General features: G+C 39.4%; 1 protein-coding gene across 7 annotated transcripts in view; it reads right to left on the bottom strand.

The window, feature by feature from the left end:
- The window catches only part of FRY (FRY microtubule binding protein), a 349,740-nt gene that overhangs the window by 180,887 nt on the left and 150,876 nt on the right, over window positions 1–17,977 (bottom strand). For all 7 annotated transcript variants that reach the window (XM_044249549.1, XM_044249551.1, XM_044249550.1 and 4 more), the window contains exon 3: window positions 15,119–15,172. In XM_044249549.1, coding sequence (XP_044105484.1) covers window positions 15,119–15,172 — 54 coding nt within the window. The remainder of the gene's footprint in view (window positions 1–15,118; window positions 15,173–17,977) is intronic.

Genomic DNA, 17,977 nt, shown 5'->3' with positions numbered 1-17,977 from the left:
TAACATAGTAATCAATGGTGAAAAACTGAGAGCTTTTCCATTAAAATAAGGAACAAGGCAAGGATGTCCACTGTTATCACTTTTATTCAACACAGTACTGCAAGTCCTAGCCACAGCAATCAGACAAGAAAAAGGAATAAAAGGTATCCAAATTGGTATGAAAGAAGTAACATTGTCACTATTTGCAGATGATATGATACTATACATATAAAAAACTATTAGAAGCAATAAATGAATTCAGCAAAGTCACAGGATACAAAATTAATACACAGAAATCAGTTGCATTTCTATACGCTAATAACGAAGTAGCAGAAAGAGAAATTATGAAAACAATTCCATTTACAGTTGCACCAAACAGAATAAAATACCTAGGAATAATTTTAACCAAGGAGGTAACCTCAACTCTTTTAACTATTAAGATGCGGACAAAAGAGGGACGCCTGGGTGGCTCAGTTGGTTGGACGACTGCCTTCGGCTCGGGTCATGATCCCGGAGTCCCGGGATCGAGTCCCGCATCGGGCTCCCAGCTCCACGGGGAGTCTGCTTCTCTCTCTGACCTTCTCCTCCCTCATGTTCTCTCTCACTATCTCTCTCTCAAATAAATAAATAAAAATCTTTAAAAAAAAATAAGATGCGGACAAAAGAAATTGAAGAAAGCAATCATGGATTGGAAGAAATAATATTGTTACAATATCCATACTACCCAAAGCAATCTACAGATTCAAAGCAATTCTCATCAAAATACCAACAGTATTTTTAACCGAATTAGAATAAATAACCCTAAAATTTGTGAACCTCCAAAGACCCTGAATGGCCAAAACAATCTTGAAAAAGAAGAACAAAACCGAAGATTATAACAATCCCAGGTGTGAAGATATATTACAAAGCTCTAGTAATCAAAGCAGTTCAGTACTGGTACAAAAAAAGACACATAGATCAAGGGAACAGAAAAGAGAGCTCAGAAATAAACCCACAGTATATGGCCAATTAATCAACAACAAGGGAGGCAGGAATACAAGATGGGGAAAAGACAGTCTCCCCAACAAATGGTGCTGGTGTTGGGAAAATCGGAAAGGTATACACAAAAGAATGAAACTGGACCACTTCATTATACTTTCTCACACAAAAATAAACTCAAATTAGATTAAAGACACCTAAATGTGAGGTAGAAAACCATAAACTTCTAGAATAAAACACAAGACAATAATTTCTCTAACATCAGCTGTAACAACATTTTTCTAGATATGTCTCGTCAGGCAAAGGAAACAAAAGCAAAAATAAATTAGTGGGACTAAACCAAAATAAAAAGCTTTTGCATAGTGAAGGAAACCATCAACTAAATGAGAAGGCAACCTACTGAGTGGGAGAAGGTATTTGCAAGTGATATATCTGATAAGGAGTTAATACACAAAATATATTTCAAAAAATTACAAACCTCAACACCAAAAACTCCCCCAAATAATCCAATTAAAAATGGACAGAGGTCCTAAACAGATATATTTTTTTCTACAGAAGACAAACAGATGACAAACAGACACATGAATCACACAATATCACTAACTATCAAGGAAATGCAAATCAGAACTACTACAAGATAATACCTTATATGTGTCAGAATTTCTAGAATCAAAAAGACAAGAAATAATAAGTGTCGGTGAGTATGTGTCCAAAGGGGAACACCTCATGCACTGTGGGTAGGAATGTAAGTTGATGCAGCCTCCAGAATACGGAAGCAACCCAAGTGTCCACCCACAGATGAATGGATACAGAAGATATAGTATGTGTGTATATATATTCACACATACTTCTATACAATGGAATTATATTCAGCCATAAAAGATAAAAGAGAATGAAATATTGCTATTTGCAACAACATGCATGGACCTAGAGAGTATGGTGCTAAGTAAAATAAGTCAAACTGAAAAAGGCAAATACCCTATGATTTCATTTATGTGTGGAATCTGCAAAACAAAACAGAACAAACAAAAAGGAGAACCAGACCCATAAATACAGAGAATAAACTGATGGCTGCCAGAGGCGCGGGGCTAAGGGGATAAGCAAAATGGGTGAAGGGAGTCGGAGCCACAGACTTCAGCTATGCAATGAAAAAGTCATGGCGATGAAAGGCACAGCATAGGTAATCAAGGCAATGATGCTGTGATGGTGTTGCCCAGTGGCGGATGGGAGCTACACTGTGGTGAGCCCAACAGAGTGTATAAACTTGTGGAATCACTATGCTCTTTACCAGAAACTACTGTAACACTGTGTGTCAACACTACTTCAGTCATAAAAATTAAGAGCTTCTGCTTTTAGAAAGATACTGTCAAGAAAGTGATGAGAAGTCAGGCTGTAGACCCAGAGAAAATACTGGCAGACACCCCTCTGATTAAGGCCTTATAAACAGAACATGTAAACCTACAATGAGATACATTGTAACTACCTCATTCACAAACATGAATTCACAAAACTTCTCACAAGCAAATGATAACCCCCAGGGCCCATGAGACAGTGTTTAAAAAGGCATGTTCAAACACAACCGTTCCATGAAAAAAAATTGGCCTAACCTATCTGGAAGGAAATTTGGAAATGCAGATCAAGAACCTCATAAATGGCATTCTTGGTAAGCCCATTCTTAGGAATTTATGTCAAATACACAATTAGAGGTAAGATTGTTCAGGAAAACATTACCTATTACCTAAAAAATGGGAACACCTTAAATGTCTAACTATGTGAACATGCTTTAATACAATGTGGAATGTGATGTAGATGACCTCTGAAACTATTAAAAATCACAGTTCAGGGGCGCCTGGGTGGCTCAGTGAGTTAAAGCCTCTGCCTTCAGCTCAGGTCATGATCCCAGGGTCCTGGGATCGAGCTCCACGTCGGGCTCTCTGCTCACCAGAGAGCCTGCTTCCCTTCCTCTCTCTCTGCCTGCCTCTCTGCCTGCGTGTGATCTCTGTCTGTTGAATAAATAAAAATAAAAAAAATAAAAAAAAAATCACAGTTCAAAAATATTTAATGGGGGCGCCTGGATGGCTCAGTGGGTTGAGCCACTGCCTTCGGCTCAGGTCATATCTCAGGGTCCTGGGATCAAGCCCCACATCGGGCTCTCTGTTCAGCAGGGAACCTGCTTCTCCCCCACCCTGCCTGCTCTCCATCTACTTGTGATCTCTCTTTCAAATAAATAAATAAAATCTTTAAAAAATATTTAATGACACGAAAATGTCCATAATATGTTAAGTGGAAGAAGAATTTAAAAATCATTTAATTGGTAACATTCCAATTCAGTGCAGACACTACATAAGTATGCATATCCAGAAAAGATAACTAGGAGGAGATATACCTACATACTGAGAGTACACATGTAAATCAAGAATCCTCAGGACAGAGAGATCACTAGAGGGAGAAGTGGGTGGGAGTTAAAGAGACATGAAGGTAGGATTTTTACCTGCGCCTTTTGTAGAAAGGGTAGAAATACTAGGTAAGAGCCAAGGAAAAAACTAAGCAAAGACTCAAAGGCAGAAAGCCTATAGTGATTAAGGTACAAAAGAATTGTTCATAATAATTACAGTGATTAATTTAGTGAAAGTTTTGAGTGAACTGAAGAAGAAATATTTGGTTGGTGGAGGGACTCTAGTATACCAGAGTAAAGAAAAAGACTGCTGAAAATCTTGAAGTAAAACTAAATCATAGCAAGTACTTAATGCTAGTCTGAAGAATTTCAGTTTTCTTCTTTAGAAAATGGGAAGCTTCTAAAGATTTCTGAATAGGAAAATAAGCCCAGTGACACGTTGAGGAGGTTTAATTCAGCAGTGATGTGTAGGTTGGACCAAAGAGGTTTGCCAACAAGGGTGGTTAGGAGCGCGCGCACACTCCCCCACACACACCCCTGAACTGAAAGAGGTTATTGCCACAGTTCCAGGCACACAGTGATCATGGCTTGAGCAGGGAGGTGACAGAAGAAATGGAAAACCTTAGTTAACTTAAAATGTTTCTCTAGTTAAGCTGGAGAGGCTTAACTTCTTTTTATAAAGGAAACTAGAGCAACGGGAGCTGAAGTGCTTCGTGTCAATGGGACTTTCCACTGTCAGCTTTAAAAGCAGCTCTGGGTGGCTCAGTGGGTTGAGCCGCTGCCTTCGGCTCGGGTCATGATCTCAGGGTCCTGGGATCGGGTCCCGCATCGGGCTCTCTGCTCAGCGGGGGGCCTGCTTCCCTCTCTCTCTCTCTGCCTGCCTCTCCATCTACTTGTGATTTCTCTCTGTCAAATAAATAAATAAAATCTTTAAAAAAAAATAAAAATAAAAGCAGCTCTAAGATTTAACACAACGATTATGCGTTCTTCCTCAGATTCTCTTTCTTGAGAACCTTATTTCTTGCTCTCTCTTATGATTGTGGTTATACGGACATACACAAAATTATACATTATCTTTAGCTTAATATCAGTTCAGAAATAAATAGGCTATTGCATTCTGCCTGCCCTGGGAACAAAATCACCAGTAGTTTGTTTTTTTTTTTAATTGAAAAATTATTATTATTTTTTAAAATAGCCTTCCCCCACACACATTGTAATATTCACAGCCACAACATATTCTCTTTTTGTTCCTGTGGATACAACAGTGGGAAATTTGGGGAGGAAAGCAAATTAATGGCATGTCCCGGGGGTAATTTGCAGGTTCTTTCTAAAGTTACCCCAGCGTAAGAAAGGATACTTCTCCAATCACCACCATCTCATCTCATATTTTGAATTGGGAAATGAAGGGGATTCCTCCCAGAAGGGAAAAAAATCAGAATTCAGAGTTCTTCACTATGGGTTAATTCTGTCTTAATTATCACGTATGTAATAAAATCCCCAACCATCCACTCTAATATTTCAGTAATTTAAAAATACTTGTGTAAGTCTGAACGAGACTTAAGGAGACATGATGACTAAATATAATGTGGTATGTTAGATGGTATCCTGGAACTGAAAAAGAGATGTTTGGGAAAAAGAAACAAAATGCAAATACAGAATTTAGTTGCTAATAATGTACCAGTGTTGGCTTCTTAGGCGTGACAAATACACATGGTAATGAAAGGTGTTAGTAAAAGAAACTGAGTGCGAGAAACATGATAACTCTCTGCACTATCTTTGCACTTTTTCTGTAGCTATTGACAAAAGTTTAATTAAAAAACACTTGTGTGGGATATTTATATGCTTCTGTTATTTACTATGGATCCATAAATGCAACCTAAACCTATGTCTATCCCTTAATCATCGCTGGGTAAAGCACACAATATTTAGCTACTTACACTTACTTAGGTGTAACCCACAGGCTCCGTAGGGAACGTCAGGAGCGTTCATTAAACCTCAGCCATAATAATTTTTTCTACCCATTAAAGGCATCTTGAAGCCATTCTCGCTTTCTATCTACTGGACATACTTTCCATGGCAAATACACTGAGACCATCTTAGAAGAGATGAAAGGTCAGGATGGGGTGGATGTGTGTGTTTTTTCCATCTCTCTGTTACTGCCCTTTTGAGTCCAGGCTTTCAGGAAGGAAGGGTGGAATTTGCAAAGACCTGGCCCTCAAAGCTCAGGAAGGGAGGAAGGTCTAGCTGGCTTCTTGGTTACTCAACTCCTTCATTTACGGGAAGCAGAGCCAATGGTGAGATGAATTCTAGCTCTGTGCTGCTGTTGAAAGGGGGCAGGCCCATTTACAAAGATGTTCTTGTTGCATTTAAATGATCATATTCTTCCATCATAGATGAGCTAGGTACTGGGCAGCCTGAGGAGATGAAGCATACAGAATCACAGATCTATTTCATGCTGGTGTTTTCTTTCTGGGGGGATAGAGGGGGGATGCTCAATGTACTCTGCAAAGGTTTCTTGATGTTTATTTTGGCATTTTATGTACAAATAGGCTAAAAGAGACTGTCCATTATGCTGTAGGTAAGACATTAATTTTTTCATAAGCATTTTATTATACTTGCTGAATGCAAAGAGGGAAACTTTACATAAATATTTGAATAATTACTCAGTGGGGTCACTCCATATCTTACAGTTATAAGGCTGACTTGTCCTGACTGCCACATTTCGTGAATAAATTTTAAACTAACTTCATTGATAGTTTAATTTTTCAAACTAGTTCAGATGGCCAAATACCTGAGGGTCAGGGTACTCTCTAGGTAATACCACAAAATGCTGATATAGTACAGTAATTCAAATGCAATTTTGTTTTACTTGATCATCTATCATAATACTGCTAGATAACCTAGCATTCAATCAGTGGTGACAGATAACAAAGGTTTAAGAACAATTTCTTACAAAAACTTAAAATTATCTAAGTCTATATAGTAAATCTATTTTTCCTGCAAATTAGGAAAATATCTATATTATTTGACTTTAATATATTAGTCCATTTTATGGAACACCCTGTTCCACTGGAGAATAATTTAGGAAACACTGAATAATACTAATATGAACTCAATGCCAATTAATTTGGCTTTACTCTTGATTGCTTATATTTTTCATTTATACATTTTAAATAGATTTTTGACTGAACTGTAGCATTAGAATCCGTGCTGAAGCACTAGAATTTCATCTCCTTTCTTTCTGGAAAATTACTGCTACCCAAGATGGTAAAAAGTTACTTTCACTCTCTTATAGATGTATGGATTTATTTTACCATGTATGTCCTGTTTCTAGATGGAATTTTGGCATATTAAGACACTGAAGTGCTACAAAATATTTAAATATTTACAAATATTTAACCACCATCTCATCTCATATTTTGAATTGGGAATAAATATTTAACCACCATCTCATCTCATATTTTATTTTATTTTTTTTTTAAGATTTATTTATTTATTTGACAGATTGAGAGAGAGATCACAAGTAGGCAGAGAGGCAGGCAGAGAGAGAGGAAGGGAAGCAGGCTCCCTGCTGAGCAGAGAGCCCAATGCAGGACTCGATCCCAGGACCCTGAGATCATGACCTGAGCCGAAGGCAGCGGCTTAACCCACTGAGCCACCCAGGCGCCCCTCATCTCATATTTTAAATTGGGAATAAATATTTACAAATATTTAACATCTAGAGGAAAACCCCAGTAGAAGTTCCTTAGATGTCTGAGCAAATTATCAGGAATTTATAGAGATGACACTAGGAAAGGATATGTCACACTGACTTGCGAATAAGCTGCCACCTAAATAATGTTCTCAGAATGCCCTATGTGATGACTGATTGGTCACAAGCCATGTTTTCATAATTTCATTAGTGTACTGGGAAGATCAAATGGTCCTGAGTTCAAGTTACAGCCCTGTCCTTTATGACCTGTGTGAGCTTGGGTGTGTCCACTTCTCTGAGGCTCTTATGTTTCCAGCTATAAAATGGGACAGAAGAATACTTGCCCTAGTGGGTTTTTTCTGAAGACTAAATGAGATACTATAAAGTGTGGGGCACATAACAGATCTTCAGAAATGTCTATTTCTATTTTCTTCTTCCATTTCTAAATATTGAAAATGAAACCCAGACATAAAAAGTTTTGACTTTGAGAGGATCATAGGCTAAGTTAATAACAGAAAAAATGATAGAAATTATTGACAGAATTTTACTTATCAGAGCTGATATTGTTAAAAAAGAAAAAAAGAAAAAAGAAAAAGAAAAAAGATCCACCTACCACTCATCTAAGCACAAAGATATCGGCCTCCGTTAGAACCCTGGTAGCTTGGCTTTTGTTTCCACACTTTTCTGGCCCCAGCAGCTACAAACACGGGGCCTTTCAAATGCTTCCTTGTTAAGGGGTCTGAGCAATGCCTGTCCTATGTTTGCACCATAAGAGAAAGGTAGGGAGAACCGGGCTCCCTGGGTTTGCTGCGGGCGACAGCTCACTCTGGGAAAGGACACTACCCTGGAACCAGAATAAATAGTTTGAATAAAACAAATTATTGGGAGGCCCACTTATACACACATCAGTCTCTCAGGAACCACAACCACCTGAAAACATGGAGCCCAAATGCAAGTGTAGAACGGACAGAACCACCGGCAGAAAGACCGTGTTAAGCACTTGCGTTTCAGCCAGCGTAAGAGGGTTCCGTAAAACACACACAGGCCTCATTTGATTCTGCTCTCCTCTCGCTCACCAGAGGACCTTCCCTTCTTCTGGCCAAATTCTCAACCAGCCAAGCATTGGTGATGTTTCCTCTTCCTGCCTCGCTTCTTCCTCTCTGACACCCGATTTCTGCTCTTGCCACACTCCTCAAAACCTTTATATAAAACATCAGAAAGGGCAAACCTACTGGCCAACCAACAGACCTTTGCAGTCATTCCCCCTCAAGTCTCCTGAGTAAATGACACTCTTCCTCAGGTTCTCCTTGAACTGCTTTCCTCCCCAGGATTCGGTAATGCTGCCCGTCTTACTCCCCCTTATACTCTCTTATCTCCTGTATGGTTACTTATGCAGTGCCAAAGCACAGTAAGACAATTCACCTGTGAAAATAAGGATTTGGATTCTTGCTCTGGTTGTTCCGGCACCAGCTCTTTGGGGAGCAATCATATCTTATGACACAAAGAGGAAATAACTTCCATTTACTGTATGTGACTGTTTGAAGAAACAAAGTCTGAGCAGAAAACATCATATGGCATACAATTGTTGGTGTCATGTGACTCACTGCAGGTTTAGGTCATTATTAGATAGAAGCCAAAGTCTAGAGCCAAGGACAGACAAACTTGATAACAAAACACAGTTTAAAAATAAAAAAAAGGCAAGAAAGCACATGTACCTGGAAGTTACATGAAATGATAACAATTCGGTGACTCCTTTATTCAACAGCCACAATTTCCATCTCTGTGTGTAAATGTATCAAGTATCAGGACCTCCTCCACCAGGTGAGGGCTACACACTTCCCCAGACGAGGCTTACTGTGGAGAACTGTTTTCCCGTTTAAAATGGGTTAACGCGGGGCACCTGGGTGGCTCAGTGGGTTAAAGCCTCTGCTTCAGCTCAGGTCATGATCCCAGGGTCTTGGGATCAAGCCCCGCATCGGGCTCTCTGTTCGGCGGGGAGCCTGTTTCCTCCTCTCTCTCTGCCTGCCTCTCTGCCTGCTTGTGGTCTCTATCTGTCAAATAAATAAATGGTCTCTATCTGTCAAATAAATAAATAAAATCTTTTAAAAAAATAAATAAATAAAATAAAATGGGTTAATGCAATATTTCAGCTGCCTCTGGTCCCCATTTCCCCATGTCTGTGCTCATCACAGGTTAGCTACTGTGGCAGCTGAGAATTCAAAATAAAATGCTTTGGACTTTATATATTAAAAAGGACATCCATAAACTCTGATAATGGAAGAAAGTCACTTGAAGTAAAAAGGGGGAGCTCGCCATGCCCTCCATTCATAGGTTGTCCCCCCACCAGAGACCACAGATAGGGAACTCGTCACAAGTACCACGACTGTGTTCTGTCAGGTAGACTGTTTTCCCATTGAAATCTTACAGCCGGTAGTAATTAGCCAGCATAAGCTAGCTGTGAAAGTGAGTCTCTTAGACTACTTAATATTAATCTATCGACTATGAAAAAGCATTCTACATGTCAATCACCAACATCACAGCCTACGGCTTTCTCAAAGCTGGTTTCCAGGGAGCAACTAATGGCTGATCTCCATTCTTCTGTGAGGGTGTCGGCCCAGCTGCCATCATGACCCATCCCTGCCCTGGAAAGTGGCATCTTCTGAGGCTTCTTGTACTTTTTTGGCCACCTTTTTTTTTCCTGGGCATTCTTCTGTGGATCCCACTTCCTGATCCTAAACTTTGTTTCCCTAGGATATTCTTCACCCATTTGCTCTGGTCTTTAATCCTTCAGTGTCTGTTGGGCAACCCCATAAATGAATGAGCCCCGGTTATTTCTCCTGAGGTATCCTATGCTCCCTGAAAATTGCATACGTGTAAAATGATTTATAACCTCTCATCAAGCCCAGCGTGTCTCTGTTGGAAGAGCTTCTTATCCATCAGCAAGAGTCCAGACTCTTCACCTATAGTCCCGGAGCAATGGGCTTCTGTGTGCCTTTCCCGCTTCCTCCTGACCATTCCTCTACTACTGTCCTCCACTACTCACATCCCCACTCTTCGTCCACACAGCTCCTTCTGCCTGGCCTGATCCAACCCACTTCATCTGGATAACACATATCTTTAAAATGCTACTGGGCCCCGATTGCCTCCTGTGACACAACTATCCACCTCTCAGGCGTCTTTCACTGCCCCCTTGCTGGAGTTCCCACAGCCCTTGAAATGGACCTCTGGTATAGCATTCACGCTGCACTGTTATTTGTGGGGATATCAGCCTTCTTCCTGGGATTGGGAATTCCTTGGGGGCAGGAACTCTATCTTACTGTTTTTGAATCCCAGAACCTTGTACAGGTCCTAGCACGCTTGGCTACTCAGTATTTGTTGAACTGAATAGAAATGGTTCCAAACTGCGGCTGAAAACCATAGTTACTTTTCGTTTCTCCTTTAGTTTCATTGCCTCCATTTTACTTTGGGCCCTTTTAGTCTCAAATCAACACCCAAACTCCTCAAATGTCTCCATACTTCAAAGATCTCTTCATTCATGAACCCTGCTACCTTGGGGTTAACTCCAAGTTGTTACTTTGTTTAAATTGGTCCCAGTATGTCTGAGACAAAGCCCCCCCCACCCCCACTGTCATTAAAGTCTCCCACAGTCTGATCCTTTTCTACCTGGTCTCTTCCCCAACACTCCCAGTCAACAGGAAGATTTTGTGTCTCAGTAGAAAACTATGCATCGCTCAGAGCTCACCTCTCTAGGGGTTATCTAATTTGAGTCTGCAAGAGCTCTGCACCTTTTAATGCCTTCGAGCTATTTTAAAATTGTGCATATGATAGACTACTGATAGCAATGCCAAAGATTCTTGTCTACAGACAGAAAAAACACTGTGCCCACTGAAGGTTCAATTGACTTCATTCTCCGACTATTGAAAAAAAGCCAGTTTTGCCTCTGATTGTGCATTCATTTCAATACAATAAACAATATTCTTCATTGGGCATTTGGTAAAAACTCTATGATATCTGGCAAATATAGGTAATACCTAATATCCAGTCTATTCTTCTTCCTTAATTATAAAACACCTGATTTTTTTTTTTAGGCTCCATGCCCAGTGGGGAGCCCAATACAGGGCTTGAACTCATGACCCTGAGATGGACACCCTGAGATCAGGAGTTGGACACTTAACTGACTGAACCACCAGGGTGCCCCAATAAAATACCGGATTTTTAGGTGGACAAATGATTGCTCAAAATAAAATTTCCTAATATTTCCTACAGCTGTATGTGCTATGGGATTAAGATCTCGCCAACGGAATACGAGAAGTGGTGTGCGCCATGTTGAGACATTGGTTTTTTGTTTGTTTTTTTGTTTTGTTTTTGATTTTTTTGCCTATAACTCTTTTCCTATTTCTCCTTCCTACTGCTTGGAATACAGACATAATGGTTGAACTCTAGAAGCCAAACTGGACTATGAGATGAGCCACACACACAAGACAACAAAAATCAGATAAAGATACTAGACTGATTTTCTTTGTATTTCTTGAATGTGAGATTGAAAGATGCCATCTTATCCAAGTCGCTGTTATTTTATGTGTCATTTGCAGGGAAGCTGAATCTTAACTGCTACAGGATCTGAGATCCCTTACCTGTTAAAAACTCCCCCTCTAAATTCTCGCCACCTTAGTTTTTAGATGTAGAAACATGTTATAGCGTATAAAGCACTGGCTTTATAGCCTGAACATCCACTTCAGCCATACAGGGTTGGGCAAGCTGTCTGAGACTCACTCCCGTGAAATGTAAAATAGAGATGATGATGGTGGTGTGGCTGCTGCTTGGGGTTGTTGTAAGTAGTGAGTGATGTCAGCTGAGAGCATGCGTGAGAAGGGGCTTCATAAATTATAAGGTATTACATGATTTTTTATTTTGTTTCTATTTCTAGCAAGAGAAAAATGGATCATGGGCTTGTTAAGTGGAGGAGTGAATAGGACCGCCTGGGATCAGGCACTAGAAGTACAGAAGCTCAGTTCTTTCTAGTTTATCATTCATGTCAAGTGACATTTAAAAGGAAGAAACTGATATAAATATTCTCTGAACAGGGACTGGCTGCATACTACTCAAAGGATGTACTTAGCCTAGTGCCTGTCCTCTGGTAAGTACTACATGAATACCTCTTCTACTGTTACTATTGCTCCCACGATCATAACAATGGAGTCTATGCCATGCAACGTGGCGTCACCAGCATGTTCTTTTCATGTAGATGGACCTCTGTGTGAATCCAAATTAAAATCCTACCGCTTGCTGTTAGAACAAGAGGAATTATATAATTTAAATGTATAATTTAATTTTTAAAATCAATTTAAATGTTTTAATTTAATTTAATTAATTAAATTGTTTTAATTTAATTTAATTAATTTAAATGTTTTAATTTAAATGTTTAAATGTCAGAAGATTAAGAGAGCTTGATACAACCATGACATTGTCAATGGAACATCCATTGTTATAATTTGCTGGGAAAACAGTAAAGGGGCACAGATGGGTCTATTTCCACCAAGTTTCCTCCTGGTCCCAGAGTCTTGCTACCTCTTCAAAGTGAGATGGACTTTGTAGATTGCCTCCTGGTTCATGTGCAAATTTATGATTTAATGATAAGAGGATAAACTTATGTATCTTATTTGAAAGTTCTCAGTGGCCATTTTCCTATTGATTCTCTCGCCAAGTGTCTTTAGTACAGAGAGCTGTATTAGGGAGCAGGGCCGCTCAAGCTTTTAATGTGTGCATGGGTCACCTGGGGATCCCGTTAAGCTGCAGAATCTGATTCAGGAAGATCTGGGGCAGGGCGGAGATTCTGCATTTCAACATTCTGTGCAACAAGGTTAAAAGTATTATAGCTAATTAAAGTGGCAAAGTCAGGATTTAAACCTGGTTTGTCTAATTCCAAATGCTATCCCTCTCCCACAAGGCTGAAATGCAGAAAGAGAGGGCTAAATAACAAGTGGGAAATTGTGCTTAAGCCAAATCATTTGAGATAACTATTATCTACAATGTTAAAATTTAGAAGTACTATTTCCCAGTGTATAGAGAAAGATATACATTAAGCTGGAGAAAATTAATTCTGTTTTTGAGGAAAGGATAGTGATATCCTAGGACAGGAATATCTAGGAGAGAACTAGGTTAGAATACAGACAGAGAACATAAAATAGAGTGAAAAATTATGGACAACAGATAATAAATACTTTTTAAAAAAAGATTTTATTTATTTATTTATTTGAGAGAGAGAGAGCACAAGCAGAGGGGAGCGGCAGAGGGAGAGAGAAGCAGACTCCCCTCTGAGCAGGGAGCCCGAAGGCAGGGCTTGTTCCCAGCACTCAGAGATCTTGACCTGAGCCGATGGCAGACACTTGACCCACTGAGCCACCTGGGAGCCTCAAATATTTACATTTTATTTATTTATTTATTTGACAGAGAGAGAGATCACAAGTAGGCAGAGAGGTAGGCAGAGAGAGAGAGGAGGAAGCAGGCTCCCTGCTGAGCAGAGAGCCCGATGCAGGACTCGATCCCAGGACCCTGAGATCATGACCTGAGCCGAAGGCAGTGTCTTAACCCACTGAGCCACCCAGGCGCCCCAAATATTTCCATTCTTAAGGAAAAGAGAAAGAGTCACTATTTCCAAAATAATGACCCCAAATGTTCACTCAGGGTCTCTGACCACCCTAGCAACCACCAGATGACAACTAAGAATGATATGACAAGAGAAGACAGAGATGAAGCACATACTCCATTATGCCAGCGAACCAAAAAACAGCCAGCTCTACCAGCACCAGAGAGCAAACCCAATGCCCCACTAGCACTTGGACACTGACTGCGGGCACAAGCCATTTCCCTCAGTGAACAACTCATAAAATAGGAAATGTAGCATTCAATCTCTATAATCAGTCCTTACAGGACTTTTTGTTTTATTTTGTTTTTCAAAACATACTTTGTTTGAGAGAGAGAGAAAGAACATGAGCCAGCCGGGGGTACAGGAGAGGAAGAGGCAGAGAGAGAAGAGCCCCATGTGGGCTCAATCCCAGGACTCTGGAATCATGACCCGAGCCAAAGGCAGACCATTAACCGACAGAGCCACCCAGGCGCCCCCAGTCCTTACGGTTTTGGATGAACAGGTCTGGACTTTAACAGCCAGAGAACTTTCCTTCTGATTCCACATGAAAGTCAACTGCAAAGCCCTGCCACAAATGCATCTCTGTGTGTTTTCCATAAGACTAGAAAACCCCCACCATATCAGATCAGACTGTGGTGCATCCAGCAGTGTTCTGTCTCTACCACTGGCACCAAGTGAGGATTCTGAAGGAGGACATGCTGTCTTCTCTGTCATTAACTGCATACGTTCAGGAAACACCACCAACACATCTCTCACTTCCTCTGATGCATACGTGAAGGCTCTAGTTATTGATCCAGGATCTAGCAGACCCTGATTTCCTTTGCTTATTACCTGCTGTTGAGAGCAGGATGTCCTTTTACTAGTCCTGATCTACTTTCCAAAAGACTTTCTTTATATTTATCTTGCCTTAAATTGTTTTGTTCATGTTCTCCATTAGAATCTAAGTTACTAAACTGTCTTACAGTTATTGTTTAAGTGATTTTTCTCTCACAATATTGTGAATTCTTGAAGGGTTAAAACTTGTCAATTTTGTACTTGGTAGCATGGTGTCAAGCAAACAGTGGGCATTCAAAAAAAAATCTGGGTGAAAATATAATAAGATCTACCAAATTTTGGAGTAGAAGTTCCTTTATCTTCTCCTAGTTTAATTCTGGTATATAAAGATTTAGGAAATGATCAGTTGAGGGCTTATTTGGATTATCCCAACATATTCCCATTCTTTCCAGTTCAAATCAATAGACATCTACTGAATGCCTACTTTAAGCCATAATTGCAAAAGCTGAAAGACAGTTCCCAAGATCATATCCCTGTATCCTCTTTGAGGAAGTTAATCAATACACTAATAATGAGCATTGAGCCCTTGTCTTTTGTGCATTTTGAAATAAATAAAACCCACAATATAATATGTATATAACGTCTTATTACATACTTGGTCAAATTGGGGATCTTCTCCACGTTGTAGAGATTTTGTCAATGGCTTTTCCTAGAAAGAAAAAGAATAAATTAATAGATGCTTTTAAACAGTATAAAAGTACCATTATTGTTAAAATCTTTCTGATTTACTTCTCCCTTAATGGGACAGAGGTATCAGTTTTTAAAGGAGAAACTCTCCCTTAGCTATTCTGACCTTAATATATAGTGTTTGTTATCACGATTCTTACTATCTGTCTTAACATATACCTCTTTGACCAAAACCTTAAAAATTTGATGTTCTAAATGATCTAGAGTTCTTAATGGAAACTACATAATAGAAACTACATAATAAAAACTATGGAATTCACGTGAAAAATTTTACTGTCTATCCTGGGACTTGACATACAATAAAAAGTTGAAAAAAAAAAACCCTACAGGATCCATATGAAAATTGTATTATCTATGCTGGTACTTGACATACAATAAAAAGCCAAAAGTGATACACTATTTCAAGTCCCTAGATTCAGAAACAAAATAAGGTCTCTACTGGTAATACACTTACTATGTGTAACTTGTGAATTTGAGGCATGCTATTTGACTATGCCATATCCAAATCTCTGCGGAAATAATCTGGGCAGTGACAAAGGTCTACTGAAATCATTTTTCCTAATCATTACACCTTTGTTTACTTTAGGAGGCCTTAACTGACTTTCTAGCAGGACATTTTTAAAACAATGGCTTATCCTTATGGGTCCCTTGTTTTCTTTTTCTGTTTTTGATATAGGAGTTAATACCGTTCCCAAATGGGATTCAGGATGAGAAATCATGTAAGAGTTATATATGGAAACAAAAGTAAGTTTTACTTTAGCCAGTGCAGATGTCATAAAAGACTTCATTTGCATGTTGCCAATCACATAGACCCTCTCTCCCTACCTCACTTCTCCAATCTTCTCCTCCACCTGAAAAGGTAATATACAACTAAGTGGGAAAGTGCCGTCCCCTCTAGACTACAAGCCCCAGAGGCAAACCCACCTCCATGTACCCCATAGAGTCTTTGTTCCTGAAGAAGCTCACGCCAACAGTGGACTTAGTCTGGGTATCTGATCTTTAACCATGAGCCATATAAATCAATTGTTCTGTCTCCTTTGCAAAATACACAGCTTCTAAATGTGTATTCTTCTAAAATAAAGAGAAAGCTGTGTTCTTAAGCACTAGCAGACATTTTTCTCTTCAAAGTATGCTATCTAGAACACACTGGTGGGAGAGTGGATACAAAAACATAGGTGAGAACACAGAAGAACATTTAAAGAAGCCCCAGATTCAGTTGATGATACAAAAAGGCAAATTTTGCAATGAAATTGTGAAGTATTTCTTGTATACGCGAAGGTTATAACGTCATCCGAAGTTCTTTTTAAAACCAGTTAAATTAAGTGTAAAAATTAAAGACGTGACGATGGGTGGCGCCAGGTCCCACAAACACCCCTGGAACAAACCCAGTAGAAGCATTTCTACTCACTGTTTTATTTATTCACCACTCAACAGTAACTGGGGGCTCACCACTTGCCCCCTGCTACCTGTTGGGGGAGTGCTGAGGAACACGTGGTTCCTGCCATTAAGGAGAAAATTCTGACAAGTAGTCAATGACCTCTTAGGACTGTTGTCTCTACTTGTTCATTATTCCAACCTCAGTCCAACTGTCACTTCCTCAGAGAAGTGTTCTGTGCATCTTCTCTGAACACCAGGGGTACCCACACTCCCAACCCTCAGACACTTTGCAAAGCTCTGTACACTTTTCCTTTCATAGCACTTACCATAGTGTAAAGTGACATCACAGTGTAGAGTCATGTGCGATTACATGTGCATGAAGGATGAGCTAAGTGCCGTCCCCTCTAGACTACAAGCCCCAGAAATTCAGGATGCTCTGCTGCTCTGATGCCTAAAGGTTACAGAACACAGCCTTGCTTGGCGATGGCTAAAGGTCTGCCAAATTAATAAAATAATAAAATAATCCAGTTTCTTCAAATAGGAGATCTCCTGATTTCCATGTGTGTTTCGCAGTCAGTTAAAAACAATTTTTTAAATAGACTCTTTGATTGTGGCAAAATATATGTGGTGTAAAATTTGCCACTGTAACAATTTTTAAGTGCACAATTCAATGGTATTAAGGACATTCATAATATTGTGCAAACATCATCCTTTGTATTTTTTAAAAACCCCTTTTAATGTCAAAAATTTCCCAGGAACTCCTAATTATAAAACACACAATCATACCTCGAGACATACAAGAGAATAATTCTGTTTTAATATCTGTTGTTTCAAAGTTTACATAATGACAGAGAGCTCATACTATGCCTTCAATGATAATTTTAGAAGTTTTGTACTATACTAGCAACAGTACTTATTTTATATACATCAGAGAAAAAGGAATACATCTATATGGGAGACTGTAATGTACTCAGCTGTAGGATAAAGCATAGCACACCTGTGGATCTACAGACTTCTGCAATAAATCAGGAGTTCATATCTGGGGACACTTCTTTCACTAATACTTGAAATACAGGAACCTGCTGCAGTGGGGTAAGGGGACTGTGAATGTCCCACACCCTGAAACTTCCCATGCTTAAAGGTTATTTTTTCCCACTATTAATTGGGTTGGAATGCCAGTGAGGGTGATATTTTAAACTTATATGTATTTGCATACATATGAAGGAAACATGACAAGTTGCTGCTATACCCAAAAGTCATCTATGTCCACTAGCCAAGAACTTGGGTTCAGTGCTTCAACAGAATAAGAAAAGCAGTGTAAAGGTATGTTAACTATTTTTACACAAACATGCTGTCTTCATCATATTCTCTGAAGACCTAGTTTAAACAT

Source organism: Neovison vison, chromosome 5 (genome assembly GCF_020171115.1).
Source record: "Neovison vison isolate M4711 chromosome 5, ASM_NN_V1, whole genome shotgun sequence".
NCBI classification, from domain to species: Eukaryota; Metazoa; Chordata; class Mammalia; order Carnivora; family Mustelidae; genus Neogale; species Neogale vison.
Note: the sequence above shows the minus strand (reverse complement) of the source record. Positions and strands in the feature narration are given on the sequence as shown.